This window comes from Camarhynchus parvulus, chromosome 11 (genome assembly GCF_901933205.1).
Source record: "Camarhynchus parvulus chromosome 11, STF_HiC, whole genome shotgun sequence".
Classification (NCBI taxonomy): domain Eukaryota; kingdom Metazoa; phylum Chordata; class Aves; order Passeriformes; family Thraupidae; genus Camarhynchus; species Camarhynchus parvulus.
Window position 1 is genome coordinate 6,775,988 of NC_044581.1, and position 15,013 is coordinate 6,791,000.

The following is a 15,013-nucleotide window of genomic DNA, read 5'->3' on the forward strand; positions in this document are numbered from 1 at the left end:
GAGCCATATGTTTGAGCCAGACAGAGAATGTAATATGAGGGTGACCTAGGAATTTGCCCTCTGAAATTGTCACTTCCCCAGCAGCCTCCTTATTTCCATCCAGTTGGCATGTCCTGTTTTTGTTGCCATTGCTGCAGAGCTCTGTGACTAAAGAGCACCCCAACCCACCTTCTTCATCCTTCAGATCCTTCTATTCTTGATGGCTTTTTGCTACTAAAAGATCCTTTCACATTTTCACAGGGTTTTCCTCTCCCTGATCCATAATAAACCAAATATAGTCTCCAGCTCTCCCAAGCCCTTGTGCAAGATGGTTGTGGGGACCTGGATGGAATGGATGGGACAGCTCTTTTGGCTGTTCCTCTGGGCTGGTCCTGTGTGTCACCAGGTCTTCTTTTGCTTTCAGGAATACAGAAGCTAGTATTAGCAGGCAGAGTGGGAGAGGCTATAGAAGCCACCCAACAGCTCTATCCTGGCCTCCTAGAACATAACCCCAACCTGCTCTTCATGTTAAAGTAAGTATGAAAAGCTTTATGCTCCCTAATGCTGAAATGTGTAAATGAAGGAAGGAATAAGAACCTAGCTAAACATCCAAGTCTGGCTGCACACCTTGCTCTGAATTCACACTGTTTGAGCTCCCTTTGGGAGTCCTTTGCACAGTGCTTGTAGATGTAGCCCTTTTGTTGCTGCTCAGACCCAGTATAGCTTTGTCTCATGAGGTCATACATAGGTGGGTGAATTTTAGTTCTGCTGACTGCCAGAAATTCCTTCAGAGGAGTTTCTTTACTGGCCTTGTGAGGATCTTGCAGTGTTGGAGCAGTGTCAGTCACTGTGAAGGTTCCTAGAAAGGCAGATGTGTGGAAAAGGCTGTCTGGGGTAGAGATTAAAGGAAGAAGTGTCCCAGTTCTCCCAGCTGTACAGAGTGGTTCCCCCCAGACTTCTGAGACATATGAGGACAATTCCCAGTAAAGCTAAATGAGGAGCTGTCCTCACTGTCACTGTGGATATTGCATTTTTTTACTCTTCCTTCTCTATTTTCCATTGGCCACCAGTATTTTTAGGTTGGTGGAGTAGTGAAGGAATGATGGTATTTGACAGATTTAGTACCTTCCCCCTGAAAAAACCCCTCCACAACTGAATCTCAACTTCTTCAGTCGTGTGGCTGGGAAAGAGACTTTTTAATACCTTAGGAGCCATTTCAATCACAGAAAACCCGAGATTTGAGTACCTGCAGAAGAGCTGGAGGTGAAAGCTGCCAAGGAACAGTTTTTTCTTAGCACAGTGTAATTAAACTTGCTTTTTTGGGAATATCTCACCATCCATTAGCATCAAAAGCGAACTTTCCAAACTCCTCCCTCTGTAGCATCATCAGAGCACTCACAATACAAAGGCACCAGGAGCCTGAAATGTCTTTTTGAAAGTTTCTAGGAGTTGCCCAGTGGGGCCCTGAGGCAGGCTGAGTGCAGAGCATGCTGGCTGTCACGCCCCCTTTGTCCCTCTTGCTCCATGAACCCAGGTGCCGGCAGTTCGTGGAGATGGTGAACGGCACGGACAGCGAGGTGCGCTGCTTCAGCGCCCGCAGCCCCCGCTCCCAGGACAGCTACCCCGGCTCCCCCAGCCTGAGCCCCAGGCATGGATCCAGCAACTCACACCTTCACAGTACTGGTAAGTTGTGGGAAGCCAGAACATCCCTCTGGCTGTCCAGGATGGCCAAGACCCCTGCCAGCCCAGAGCCCAAAACACCTGTGGGTTTGATTGCGACCTGTGGAGCAAATTACCAACCTTATATAAAGACCAGCAAGCCACAACAGTTTAGGCAGAATAATAGTGAAGTTATCACGGGGTGGAAAAGTAGATTTTGGGGCTTTTGGTATGGGGGTTCAGGAGACAAGATGGAGGGAGCTGGGTGTGTCCAGTCTTTCTCCTTCTTCTTCTTGGCCTCCATCTTCTGCTGGGATGTTGGCACTTTTGGATTGGTTTAGAGTAGAAGCTCACTGTCTAACATAGGTGATAGGTATTGGAAAGTAATTGTGAACATTGTACACGTAGTTTTTAGTATAAAGACATAACACTGCCCCGGGGGCAGGCAGAGTACCTGGAACTGTCCTGCTGGACAGACCTCAGCAGGGCAGGAGAAAGAATTTTATAGATAAGATACAATAAACAACCTTGAGACCGGGAAATAAAGAGCCCTGACTCCTTCTTCGAGCGCCGGGCTGGGAAAAGAGACTTTCAAACTCTTCCCGGGGTCACTCTGAGCAGCTAGAGACCCCGACAGTAAGTGGGTCCTGTGTCTCCACATGAGGAGAGCAGATGTCAGAGGTGGATGTGTCTTCTCTAAACCCCACTGAATTTAAGAATGATAAACCATAATTTAAGGTCTGCAGTCTTACTTTGCTTTCTTCCTTTGGGGCCACAACAGAGTGACACTGTCAGTGTGGTCTCATTTTTCTTTCTTCTTGGCTTTCAGGAGCAGATAGTCCAACCTGTAGCAATGGAGTCATGTCCACAAAAAGCAAACAGAGTCACAGTAAATACCCAACACTGAGTTCATCATCTTCATCTTCCTCCTCCTCTTCCCCTTCATCTGTGAACTACTCGGAGTCCAATTCCACAGATTCTACCAAATCTCAGCAGCACAGTAGTACGAGTAATCAAGAAACCAGGTATTGTTTTTCCTCTGGAGACACCTGAGGGGGGATGGCATGGTGAGAAAAGTCTCAGTCTGCTTTCTAAGGAGCCAGAAGGGATCTGTCCTGCCCTTTTGAGGAATATTGTTATCTACAATATCTACCCAGCACACACAAACCTGTTCTGGCTTCCCTGCCCCTTGGAGGTTCATCTCATAAGGAATATTATGATGCTCTTGTTTCAGGCAGCAAGCTGTCCCATTACACTGATGCCTTTGGATCCCAGTGTGATAGTTTACCCAGAAGCTTTCCCAGTCAGCCTGGTGTTGTTTCTGCTGTCTCAGCCAGGCACTTGTTCCTGCTGAGCAGCTTTCCTGCCCTGTCCTGTGAGGCAGCAGCTCAGGCCACAGTGGCTTGGTGCATTGCCCTCTTGTGTCATTTCCTTGGGCTGCCTGTTGCTCTGTTCCTCCCAGGTGAGCCTCTGAGCCAGCAGTGATTTGTTTTGTGCTGTGGCAGCAGGTCAGACTGAGCCTCTCTTCTCCAGGAAGCCACAGGTGATCCAGCAGTTCAGTGCAGTCACTGCTGCCTTTTCTGGAGTGTGGAGCAGAGTGAGCTGTGCTGAAAACTGAGCTTCCTTTGGGCTCACTCTCCACACTGCTGTTGCAGGGCTGTCTGAGGCCTCAGTGGAGCAGAGGGTGTCATTGTGATTAAAGGAATCTCTTGCTAATTACAGCTGGCACTCATTCTTCAAGTGCTGTGCTGAGCACAGCTTGCAGGGCAGTTTGTAGGCTCATTTGTGACCTCTGGAGAGCCACCTGGCATGTAACTGAGTGAGAAACACTTGTTCAGACTCAATTTACCAGAATCATTTAATGATGCTGGATTTGTCATTCTTTTTTTTTTTCAAATGTAGAACCCATGTTCCAGTAAGATTTTCTCATAATTTCAGTTAATCAGTAGTTAATTAGCAGTCTCAGTCAGCCTGCTGTCTTGGGCATTTAAGTGCTCAGTGGTGCACTGTTTGCAAGGACTGGGGATGTATCACAGCCAAGATTTCCCTCCTGCAGTCTCTGAGTGTGTTATCTGTTACCTGGCTGCTGTTTACTATCCCAAGGATCACCACTTCCTGAAGGGCAGATGCAAAATGTTCTGCACCTGGAATTATGACAGGCACTTAGGGAACAGAAACCTGCTTCATAAATTGTCTTCAGAAGCCTAAAACAACTTCTGCTGCACTGACTTGGACCATCTGGCTCCCTGCAGTCCATCTGGACCTTTTCTGGTGTGCTGGTCATTGCTGGGCACTGTTTGGCACATAAGCTCTTCATTTCTTCCCTTTTTAGTTTAGACATGTGACCTTTCTTCCCTCCTTTCACCTCAGTGACAGCGAGATGGAAATGGAGGCTGAGCATTACCCCAACGGAGTCCTGGAGAATTCATCCACCAGGATAATGAATGGCACCTACAAACATGAGGAGATCCTGCAGACAGATGAGTCCAGCATGGGTAGGTCCTCAGGGGCAGGAGGGGTAAAGGGAAATAGGAGCTGGTGTCAAAAGTTAAAACTCTGATTGGATTGTGGGGGAAAAGCATGTACTTTGGGCTGCTTCATGGGGAAAATTAATCTATCCTGGAGCTAAAACTAGGTCTGGCTTTTCATAGACTCCCAGCAGTGCTGGTGGTGTTTTGGAGCAGGGAAAACAATAGGAGTCAAAGGTTTGTTCCGTGCTGGTCATGGAATTGAGCTCAGAGCAGTCCTGGCAGAAGTGCCTGTGGGGAGCTGAGCTGGGTGGTGTGCCAGCTGAGCTGGTGTTCCTGTGCCAGGCTGGGCATGTCCAGCTGCAGGGTGGCCTCAGCTCAGCTGGCAGCCATGACTGTCTTGTTTGCGGGTGCTTTGGCCAGGAGGGAGCAGATGAAGCAGCTACACTGCCTCTGAAACTGATTCATCCAGTTCTAAAGGCTCTTGTGGCCACTAATACTGGGAAGCTGGTGGTGTTGGCCTATCTGAGTCCAGGATTTGTTAGACCAAGGGTTTCTGGGTTATATACCCCGTGTTACACACATGAAAGGGTAACAGATTGGTTACAGGCAAGATCCCAGGATTTTATCAGGACACTTGATTTTTAGGTAGTTCTCAGGTATTAAACAGAGCTCAGATCTTCCCTGTATCTACCAGGCACTGTGACAAACCCACTGCTGGCTGTTGTAGGGCAGGGATCACACAGAGAAAGCTTCCACCGGGATAATCTTAGGGCAGGAAGCAGATACCTGCTGCAGAAGGGTATCCTGACACACAGTGGGCATTGGTGGGCAATGCAAGATGATTGTTCCTTCTCCACTGCTTCTCCTTAGAAGACAGCTGCCCCCAGAGGCAGCTCTGTGGAGGGAACCACGCTGCCACAGAGAGAATGATCCAGTTTGGGCGGGAGCTGCAGATCCTGAGCGAGCAGCTTTGCAGAGAGTATGGGAAGAACACCATGCACAAAAAGATGCTTCAGGTAAACCTGGACCTTGTGCTGCATTGCAGCAGTTCTCTGGGCCAGCTCTGGGGTTGTGGGTTCCCTTGCAGACACCTGAGTAGCCCCCACTTCTGCACCTGCTGAGCAAGAAGGGACTTATATGGGGATCAGAGATCAAAACATGACTGTAGAGCATCTACACCCAGTTCTCAGCACAAGAGAGAAGAAATACAGCTCCTGCCTGGCTTCCTGGAGCAACTGCATGCTCTTCTTCACTCCACCTGCCTTCCCATGCTGGCTCCCCTGTCAGGTGGAGGGGGCACCCTCTCTAACCTCCTGTCTTGGTGGCCCACTGTGGTCCCCTGCCGCCAAGAATAAAAAGGCCATTTCTCTGCAGGAGGTAGGCACCTCTCATCATGGTGACTGCAGGAGGTGCCCCAGCTGGACTTGGTGGTTTTCCTGTGTGTTTGCAGCCCTCCTGATCTCACTGTGCCTTTCTCTTCCCTCCCAGGATGCCTTTAGCTTGTTAGCTTACTCAGACCCTTGGAACTGCCCTGTCGGCCAACAGCTGGACCCAATCCAGAGGGAACCTGTGTGTGCTGCTCTCAATAGTGCTATTTTGGGTAAGATCTTCTTCCTGTGGGAGTGTTTCCCCAGACACACCTGCTCTCAGGGGCTGTCCTGTGGCAGGCAAGCCTGTCAGAAATATTTGTGTTTAGCTTTGGCCTTTGTTTCTCTTGCTGGGGACTGTCAGGGCAGTAATGCAGGAAGGGGAGCAGGAGGGAAGCCTGCAGAGTACAGATCCTCTGATACACTCCCATTTTGACTCCCTTCCCTGCATGTTCCTCAGTGCTGCTCCCAAGGATGCACGTCAGGGTTTTCCACCCCTGCTTACTGAAGAAACTGAGATCTCTTTGGTGCATTTCCTACCCCTCTCCCTTCATGATCTGAACCCACCTGAACCATTTTGTGGACTTTACCAGGGCTCTTTTCCAGCTGTATGGATTAGCAGAGTTCAGCCCTGATATCATCATATTTTCTAGGAGGGAATGCATTTGCACAGTCTGGCTCCCTGTGCCCAGGCAGATTTCCTATGGGGGTCTGTGTCTCTCACACTGAATGTTCCAGAAGGAGATTTAGAGATTTTCTTCTGGGGAAAGGAACAACTTGATGGACATGGCCATGAGGGTTCATGTTCTGACTGAGCAGAGAAACAGGAATTGCATGTTTTGGGAAGGAGAGTCCTTTCCCCTGACAGTCAGGAGCTTTTTGAGGAGCATGGACAAGTTGTCACCAGGGAGATGTGGTGTCTGGACATGCTGCATCACACAGGTTACCAGGCACCAAGTGTAGCTCAGCTGAGGGTTCCCTCAGAAAACATGTCACTGTAAAGGCATGGTGGTGAGGGAGTGAGTTCATCCAGGTCCTGGGCTGCTGTGCAGCCTTGCACAAGTGGGAGAAATGGAGAGGTTGCCTCCAGCTGGGACCAGATCCTCCTGCCTTTACTTATTCCTCCATGCTTTGATATCTCATGTTTTAAGAGTTTTCTGGCAAGCAGCATCAGCAGTAGCTACGTTGCCATTTTGTTGCTCTGGCCAGCACAGCAGCACTCTCTCAAAGGCCCTGCTGAGCTGTGGGATGTGTCATGGCTGCTTGGCGTGTGCAGCAGCAGCAGCAGCAGCAGCACGGAGCTGGCAGTATTTGGGAGCAGCTTCCTTGCAGAACCAGCACCTTCTGCCAGGGATCTGGACTTGGGACAGAGAGAGGCCGGGGTGCAGGTGAGGCAGCACCAGCCTGAACCTCTTCTGAGCAGCTTTTTCTTTGTCCCCACAGAATCTCAGAACCTGCCAAAGCAGCCCCCGCTGATGCTCGCCCTGGGCCAGGCCTCGGAGTGCCTGCGGCTCATGGCGCGCGTGGGGCTGGGCTCCTGCTCCTTCGCCAGAGTGGACGATTATTTGCACTGACAGGAGCTGCCGTGGAGTGCTGCCCTTCACCCTCTGCTGCTGCCACTCTGCACCACCACCTCCCTGCCACCAAGCCCCTGTAGCACACACACACTGCCCGTGCCAGGACGGAGCGAGTCCCTCGCTGTGTGGCTGTTGTGACCCCGGGGAGTCTGGCAGGGCTGAGCCATCTCCCTGCCGCTGCTGCCGCGGCTCCGGCGGCGCTCAGTATTTCGCTGGTTATTCTAATGTAGCACCTTCTGATGTAGGGATTTTTCTCTTTTTGTTTTGATTTGAGTTGTTTCTCATGGTTCCACCCATGTTTTATCTGGAGAGTTTTGCTGAGCTGGTTTATGCTGATTTACTGAGGAAGCTCATCAAGTTGGTGACAGCTTGTTCTTTTCTTCCCTTCTCCCTCCATCGTGCACATACAGCATCATCCGTGCTAGTAATCAGAACTCTTCTCACAGTGGCAGTTCAGAGGGTTTTTTTTTTTTTTTTTTTGAATCATGTTTATTAAAAAGGTCTCTTCCACCTCCACAAAGTCATTGATGTATTTATTGCCCACAGACTCGGTCCCAGCCACACACACCATACAGCCCCTCAGGTGAGGTAGGTCCTGTCACACACTAATGATGGAAACTGGAGGAACGTGGTCCTTCATGGTGTCTCTCTTCAGAGCCCAAGGCTCTCAATCTTGGCTTTGTGAGTGGGAAGAGTAGAAGATTTACATTGCCTGTGTTGGTGATTGTGCTGTAGAAGCATCTCACAGCCCTGAGAAAGAGTTAAATCTAGCTCTCTGAACAGCTGGAGGGACAGGACTGATGAATGTGAAGTGAAGTCATCTGCCACTGTATGGTAGAACCAGCTCCTGTGAGTTGGCCAGAAACATCCGTGGGCGATGCCCTGGTGGGCTGACAATTTTTCATTAAATAACAAATCCCCCATTTTTCTCCATGGAGGAGGGCTCTGCCACTAACTCAGTAATAACAGTATTTCCTGCCCTCTCCCACCTCTGTAACACTGATCTAAATGAGCACTTCTAAATTTTGGAAGTGCCTGGAGAAACCTGGTCTGAGCTGTGCTCGTCCTTGCAGGTGGGACAAGCTGAGGTCAGGTTGCAGGTTGGGGTCAGTACCAGCTCTGTGGGGCCTGAGCCATTCAGAAAGGAGCAGCAATGTTTCTTTAGGGATTATTAAGATAATTATCAAAGTTCCAATCCCAAAAGAGACCAGCAAGGATCTGTGGGTGAGTAACCTCTGAGTAAGATGGACTAATGTGTCCGTGCTGTGTGCCAGGCTTAGGGACTTGAGTGCTAATAAGCATTCAGACCACCTGGGAGTGTTTCTGAGCTTCTCTTACCTGGCCAGGCTGCCTGGCAGCACTGTGTGCTTTGAATCCTCTGCTGTACCATTAGGAGATGGCAGGTTCAACCTGGCAGGTTCTGCACCAAATTAATTTTAGATCAGTAGCTCTGGGGAGGACCCAAGGGAGCTCAAACCAAACATGAATTTTACTGCTGTTCACAAATTTTTTTTGGAAGGTCAATGAAAGATGAACAGGTTTTGTTGAGGTTTGTCCTTGAAATGGAGGTCAGCCTGTGCCAGGGCTTCAAGCACCAAGAGAGTTTGTGTGCCACTGAGAGGGAAAGTAGCAGCAGCCCAAAGCTTTAAGGATTTTCTGGGTTTGCAGGATGGATTTTAGCTGGCACATGAGGTCTGAAATCAAGGCAGAGCAGGGGGCAGGTGCCAGGACAGGCTGTGGCAGTGAATGTGCAGATGGTGCTGGAGGTGGTTGGGAGCATTATCCCTGCCTTTTGGTGAAGGTGTGCAGTGTGTAGGGGCAGTGAAAAGAAAACAGGAGGTTTAGAGCTGCAGGAGATGCTTTAATCAGATCACTGGGACAGCTGCAAAAAGCAGAGGGAGCTCTACCACAGCCTTTCTTCCAGGGAGACAGAAGCAGAGAGCTGCACCAAGCAGAATTCAACCTGCCAGTCTGGGGCTTCTCTTCCAGCTCCTCTCCAGGAACAGCTCATGTGCCTGACAGCTCATCTGTTCATTGCCAGCTCTGCTGATGGATCTTAGCCCAGCCTGCTGTCCTTGCCTTGCTGCAGGTGCAGAGAGAACTCAGTGGGAAGGTTTCCTTCCCAAAGCCTCAGGTCCCAAATGTGCCAAGGCAGCAAGTGAACTCTGCCTGGTGGGACTCTCCTGCTGGCTTTCCATTCCTTAGGCTGACAGCACACTGCTGGGCTCATTCTGGGTGCTGAGGTACTCCAGGACCTTGCTTTGCCTTCCCCTTTTAGCAGCTTCCTCTGCTGTTGGTCACCACTTGCAGCAGTCTGGCTGCAGTCAGACCTCTCTCTCATCTTCATAGCAGCACCATCTTTATCTTTCTGAGGGTTTTTTGTTCCTTCTCTTTGTGGTTTCTTTAAGCCAAGTCTCTTCATCATGTGTCATATTAATGCCCCATTTGGTCTCTCAGCAAAGCTTTGCTGACTGTCCTAGAGTCAGTCTACCAAAAAAAAAAAACCCAACCAAGAGATATTCCTAGCTATCTAGTTATTTTGGTGCCAAGAAATGTGTGATGGATGTTATTTGGGGTTTTTTAATTTACTTCCAAGTGTTCTGGGGGTTTCACCAGTGGTTTCTGCTTCTTGTACTCAGATTCTGACTAATGTGGCCATGACTCAGTATGGGGAAGATAAGCATGTTTGTGGTGGGATGTAGGTCCCAACCTACCCCTGATTCCTAGATGGGATTTCTCATATGCTTTTCTCAGGTTGTATTTCAAAGCCTCTTGCCTTTGAATCTCCCTGGCTGCTCTTTGATGGTTCATGTTAGCTTAAACTTGGATTATTGCAGTAGTTTTTAAAAACAGAGCTAAAGTGAAATGGGGTCTGTAACACTGAATGTGGCTGTACAACTAACCAGAGGCTACATGGCAATTCAAAAGTTACTTTTATAAAAATTATTTGGTTTTTTTTTTTTCTTCCAAGTGCCTCAAACAACCTGATCACTGCTCCCAGGAGTCCTTCAGTACAGCCATGTATTACTGTGGAGCCTGTAGGAGAAACTGCTGGTATCATTCCTCATGGTTACCTACACCTGGGATCTTCCCATATCCTTCCTTCTCTTTTTCACAGTGACATCTCAGTCTCTCTTCAAGCTGTGTCCTTGTTTTTCACATTTCATTAAGGCATCTTTACCATTCTTTAAATAGCTTTGTTCTTGAGGCTGCCTTGAAAAACTGGAGCAACCAGAGCTGCTGGAGGTGGTTCTAGGGATTGAATGTATCGTTTTCCACCTTGGGTATCAGGGATGATGAACATCTCCTCCTTCAGCAAGGAAACCAGGCTGGATTGCAGCTGTGCTTTGGTACCTGTCCGTGTTAACTTGTAGCACAGGTTGCTTAGACACATTTCAGAGTTCTGCTGCCCTGGGGGTGATGGAGAAGGTGACCTGTGGCAGCCAGGCTGCAGAGCAGTGTGTAAGTGCCATGAAGCTGTGTGGTGCACCACATGGGATCAGAAGTTCTCCCCTTAAGAAGCAGAGCAGACTTGAATTGTCCTGTGGCAGAACAGAGGTCCCTCACTCTCCAGTCTGGGTGCAGCGAGGCCCCATGAGCTGGTGACAGCCTGGGAGAAGGAGCAAGGGCTCCTGCTCCACCAGGGGTGCCCTTTGCAGGGGAGCATCTTCCTTCCAGCCCTGCCAGGGTGAGAGCAGCCTCAGTGGTGGGGCAGGAGAGGGCAGGTAGAGAGCAAGTGTTGGGTCTCCAGCTGTACCAAGGTGTTTCTGCATGGAGATGTGCCAGGGGACACGCTGGGTGCTGCTGGGACCCTTCAGATCCAGAGGTGGCTGTGAGTCTTGTCCCATCTGCTGTGTAGGGGCAGAGCTGGAGGAAGTGTTGCTGGGGCTATGTGAGGGGAGCTACAGCAGATTTGGGAGGAAAAGGGAGGAGCTGAGAGCCTGGAGACTTCTTCCATAGACAGCACTAGCTGCTCTCCACCATCCTTCCCTGCAACAAGAGCTGGCAGGTGATGGATGAGTGAACCTGGCATGTCTGTCCCTCTCCCCACATCCCAAACCAAAGCTCAGAGCCTGCAGCTTGAGCTGGAGCAGAGCCCAGCAAGCCAGGGCATCATCCAGGCTTGAGGAGCACACACACATCCTGCCAGCTCTTTATTTCCAGGAGGGAAGCTTAACTCTCTCCTGCTCGCAGGAAACCCACAAGTCCTGTGTGGAATTTACACTCACATCACCACAGAAACATTCCTGGAGACCATGCAAACCTCTGCTCCTTGCTGAAGGTCCCATGGCCAGGCAGACACCTTTTCTCTGGTCACTCCACTTGGGTCCAGGCGTGTGCTGGGATGTTTTTGCTCGGGAAGACTTCAGCCACATCCTTCCGCCAGAAGGGAGCACAGCTGGGCTTCTCACAGGCTTAGACTTGGAGAAAGGAGAAGCAGCAGCAGCAGCAGCAGCTCTGGGGATAATCCAAATTTTAGAGAAAATTTAAAAACCACAAGTATGGTGACTTCCAGACCAAGGACTGCACCAGCGCTGGATTGGGATTGTGTCTCTCAGTCCTGCCTGTGCAGTGGGGGAGGCAGGAGGAGGCTGCAGCCCCTGAAGCTCTCACACACAGCAGTGCAAGCCCCAGGACCTGCCCAGCACACAGTGAACTCTCCTCTCCTGCTGGTTGCTCAAAACTCAGGTATGAAATGCTCAGCTCTGGAGCACGGGGTGCGAGCTCTCCGCAGGTTTCCTGGCAGCCCTGGAGGAGCAGCCACCGCTGGGCACAGCTCCCTGTGCCACCCCAGGCTTCTCCAGGCCCTTGGAAGGGAGTTTCACCTCTTGGGTACAACATTGGCTACGTGGACATTACACAAACTGTGCACATTGGTTCAGTCTACGCTTAGTATTTGTGAATTAAGTTATCTGATGCTTCGCATGAAAACTTCAAAAAAGGGGCTGGGGGGGTGGATTTTAACTGAGAAAAAGCCTATGAAAATATACTGGAAATATGGTAAAGAAATCGACATTCTGCTGTATATTGACAGAATTATTTTTATTAAAATACACATCCATGTGCAAGAGCCAGCGTGGAGCTGTGTGCTTTGTCAGTCTCTGCTCCTCAGGGAAGGCTGTGTCCTCTCTGACAGGGGGTGCACAGGGCTCCAGGTGTTTGTCCCCCAGTATCTGATTCTGTTCCAGCTTCCCCTTCCACCATTGCTCCTCCCATGTGCTTAGAGTTCAAAAATGGGCCAAAATGTCATTAGGGATGTTTTTCCTGTGCCATTCAGGGTCCTAGAAAATACAGCCCTGAAGTGTTTTCTAGGCATGAGCATAAAACATTGATGAAGCTTTAGGTTGAGGATCATTTGCCCCATTCCTTGCTTTCTCCTTTCTGAGGTTTTCCCTGGTGTGTTTGCAGCTCTGCCATGAGAAGATGGGCCAGTAACCCGGTTTTAATGTCTGATCTCGCAGTGCTTCCACCCTTTTGTGGCCCTGCAGAGGGACAGGCAGCCAGGACAACTCTGTCCACCCTCAGGGTGCTGTCTTCACCCTCCTGGCGCTGTGGGCATTCTCCTTATCTCCCTCAGACACTTTGCAGTGACCACCAGCACATTTGGAAGCTGTCAAGTTATTTAAGGTTTAGTAGATCAGTATCTTCTCCTAGAACCCTCCCCTTAATTCTGGAGCACCTGCAAAGCCCAAGGGGCTGCGAGCATGCCCTGAGCATGTACAGCTTTGCCTGGGGGTGAGGTAACCTCATCTATGGGTCCTGGACCTGTGGGTCAGGGCCTGGCTCCCCTGTCACATGCCCAGTGGAGCACACTGTGACCAGGCACAGTTTGCTCCTGGAGAATTAAGAGCTTGTGGCAAAGGCTTTTTTCTGGGTTTGTTAGGATCTGCTGCTTGGTCTGGAGAATCAGGAGAAGTTCAAACAGCAACTTGTGGCAAAGAGTCTTTATTATAAATATTGGTTCCACAGGCACATCTTGGCAGAGCAGTGACAGCAGGAGGAGCTCGGGAGCTGGCAGGGCCATGGCACGGTGACACCTGATCCTGATGGCTCCTCCTGCAGGGACCCCACGGCCACAGCACCCGCTGGAGAAGAGCTGCCAGCACTCTTGGCTCCCTCGAGAGACAGGAAGATTGAATGGGCAGGTCAGATGGTGGATGGGTCTGATGTTTTGTTTTGAAGCCGTTTTATGATTTTATTCACCCAGTCCTTCTTGGGGTCGGCACAGATCTCATCACCATTGGCAGCCACAATCCTGCAATGAATGAAAGTGAGGAAGAAGAGTGAAAACAGGAACCATGAGCCATTCCCTTCCTGTGCGCTATTTCTCCCCTCCCTTTTTGCAGCCCCTTCCAGGATCAAGGCTTGGAGCCATCTCCAGCAGCCTGTGCCCTCCTTGGGCTGCTGGTGAGTGTCTGAGTCTTCCCACACCACTAGCATTAGCAGACAGCACTAAAACCCATCTTTCCCCTCTTTGCCCACCCCCCAGAGCTGCTTTCCTACAACATCCCCCCTGGCTGGGACTGAGCTGGGATGGGATGGGATGGGATGGGGATGGGGCAGCAAAAGATCTGGGATCCCAGATCTGAGATGGGGAGCAAAGCCTGGGATACTCACACAACTGCAGGCTTGGGGCAGTCCTTGGATGTCTCGTAGAAGCCCTGAGGGTGTCGGATGCGTTTCTGTGCATATTTAAAGCAGCATTCCACAGGTGCAAAGTGGGCTGGGGAGGGAAGGGGGATGTTGTGAATTGCATCACCAGACAATGGCACGACCAGGTTTGGGACACAGCACAGAGGCTGTGGAGCCCCTCAGCAGCTCCCATAGCATCCCATGGCAGGGGTTTGTCACCCAAGCTCAGCACTGGGACATGGACAGAGGTGGGGCAGGGGACAGCCTGGCACCTGGCCCCTCACAGCCCGGATTGCTGCAGCTCCCAGAGCACACAGGCTGGGGTGCTCAGTCTGGAGATGAGATTTTGAGGCTTTCCAAAGCAGGAGCACAACTTGCAGGGTGTTTTGGAAGGCTCCAAACAGCTGCATGTTCTCCCTCCATCCAACCCCTTGCTCATCCAGGGGAACCTGCCAGAGCCTCCTCCAAGCTCCTGCAGCCTCTCCCCAGGTCTGGCTTTGCTGAGAGCACCCAGCACCTTCTCCATCCATCCCTGCATCCCGGGATGTGCTGCCCTGCCCTGAGCAGGGGTTGCTGCTCCCGTCAGCAGCACCATCCCCACTCCCTGCTGGGGTTCCTGCCTGACCTCCCCAGTGGGGGCTCAGAGCCCTCACCTGCAGCAGCAGCCCCTGAGGTTCCTTACCTGTGGCGTGGTGCAGGGAGAAGGTGAGCAGCAGGGTGAGCAGCAGGACAGTCCTTGCAGGGAGCATGGTGGCTGTGGGGTGGCTCTTCCTCGTGCCCTCTGCTGCCCTGCCCGCTGGCTGTGGCTGTGGCTCTGTCCTCGCTGCCATTTATCCTGTGCTGCCGCCCACTCAGGCTACATTTCCAAAAATTCGGGGCTGTACCAAGAAGCCAGGGTCAAGGGGCTTTCTGTTGTTTATTTTTGGGGCACATCGAGCGGCGGGTGGAAGAGTTTGAGGAGCAGTTCTGCATTCGATGGAAGAGCCGTGACGTGGCAAGGGAGCTTCTAGGAACTGAAAGCAGATTGAACCATCTTCCCATGCAGGCAGGACAGCAAGTCCAGTGCTCATCTCTTTGTTTCTAACAGGAGACACAGTCCACAGTCCCTGAGCAGGGACAGGTCTCAGGGGGTTTAGTTGGTTTGCCCAGTGCCAAAGGCCAGTGATGGAGTCCCACCCAAACCAACCTTGGGCACACAGGGAGCACTGGGCTGGGCAGGAAAGCACAATGGGATGGACTGGGATGGCATGGGGTGGGCTGGGGTGGGATGGGCTGGCATGGCATGGCATGGCATGGCATGGCATAGCATGGCATGGCATGGCAGGCA

At 51.0% G+C, this 15,013-nt stretch overlaps 2 protein-coding genes across 5 annotated transcripts in view; one reads left to right on the plus strand and one right to left on the minus strand.

The window, feature by feature from the left end:
• RANBP10 (RAN binding protein 10) overlaps positions 1-12,122 on the plus strand; it is a 62,857-nt gene extending 50,735 nt beyond the window's left edge. For 3 of the 4 annotated variants that reach the window (XM_030955805.1, XM_030955807.1, XM_030955808.1), the window contains 7 exons: positions 404-512; positions 1,514-1,662; positions 2,468-2,663; positions 4,009-4,133; positions 4,980-5,125; positions 5,598-5,709; positions 6,920-12,122. In XM_030955805.1, coding sequence (XP_030811665.1) covers positions 404-512; positions 1,514-1,662; positions 2,468-2,663; positions 4,009-4,133; positions 4,980-5,125; positions 5,598-5,709; positions 6,920-7,050 — 968 coding nt within the window. In that variant the 3' untranslated portion in view covers positions 7,051-12,122. The remainder of the gene's footprint in view (positions 1-403; positions 513-1,513; positions 1,663-2,467; positions 2,664-4,008; positions 4,134-4,979; positions 5,126-5,597; positions 5,710-6,919) is intronic. The other variant, XM_030955806.1, reaches the window with a different exon arrangement.
• Positions 12,123-13,200: 1,078 nt separating this feature from the next.
• LOC115908059 (C-C motif chemokine 3-like) lies at positions 13,201-14,495 on the minus strand. The gene is made up of 3 exons (XM_030956353.1): positions 14,369-14,495; positions 13,672-13,777; positions 13,201-13,309 (listed from the first exon to the last, which is right to left on the minus strand). Exons 1-3 carry the CDS (start codon positions 14,433-14,435, stop codon positions 13,201-13,203), a joined length of 282 nt encoding a protein of 93 aa, XP_030812213.1. The 5' UTR covers positions 14,436-14,495.
• Positions 14,496-15,013: the final 518 nt, after the last annotated feature.

What these genes read in the sequence shown, in the direction of transcription:
- LOC115908059 (XM_030956353.1), bottom strand. Translation starts at nt 14,435, where the DNA reads ATGCTCCCTGCAAGGACTGTCCTGCTGCTCACCCTGCTGCTCACCTTC. An exon ending in CTCCCTGCACCACGCCACAG is followed by an intron (nt 13,778 to 14,368) that starts GTAAGGAACCTC and finishes TTCCCTCCCCAG; the next exon opens with CCCACTTTGCACCTGTGGAA. An exon ending in TGCCCCAAGCCTGCAGTTGT is followed by an intron (nt 13,310 to 13,671) that starts GTGAGTATCCCA and finishes CATTCATTGCAG; the next exon opens with GATTGTGGCTGCCAATGGTG.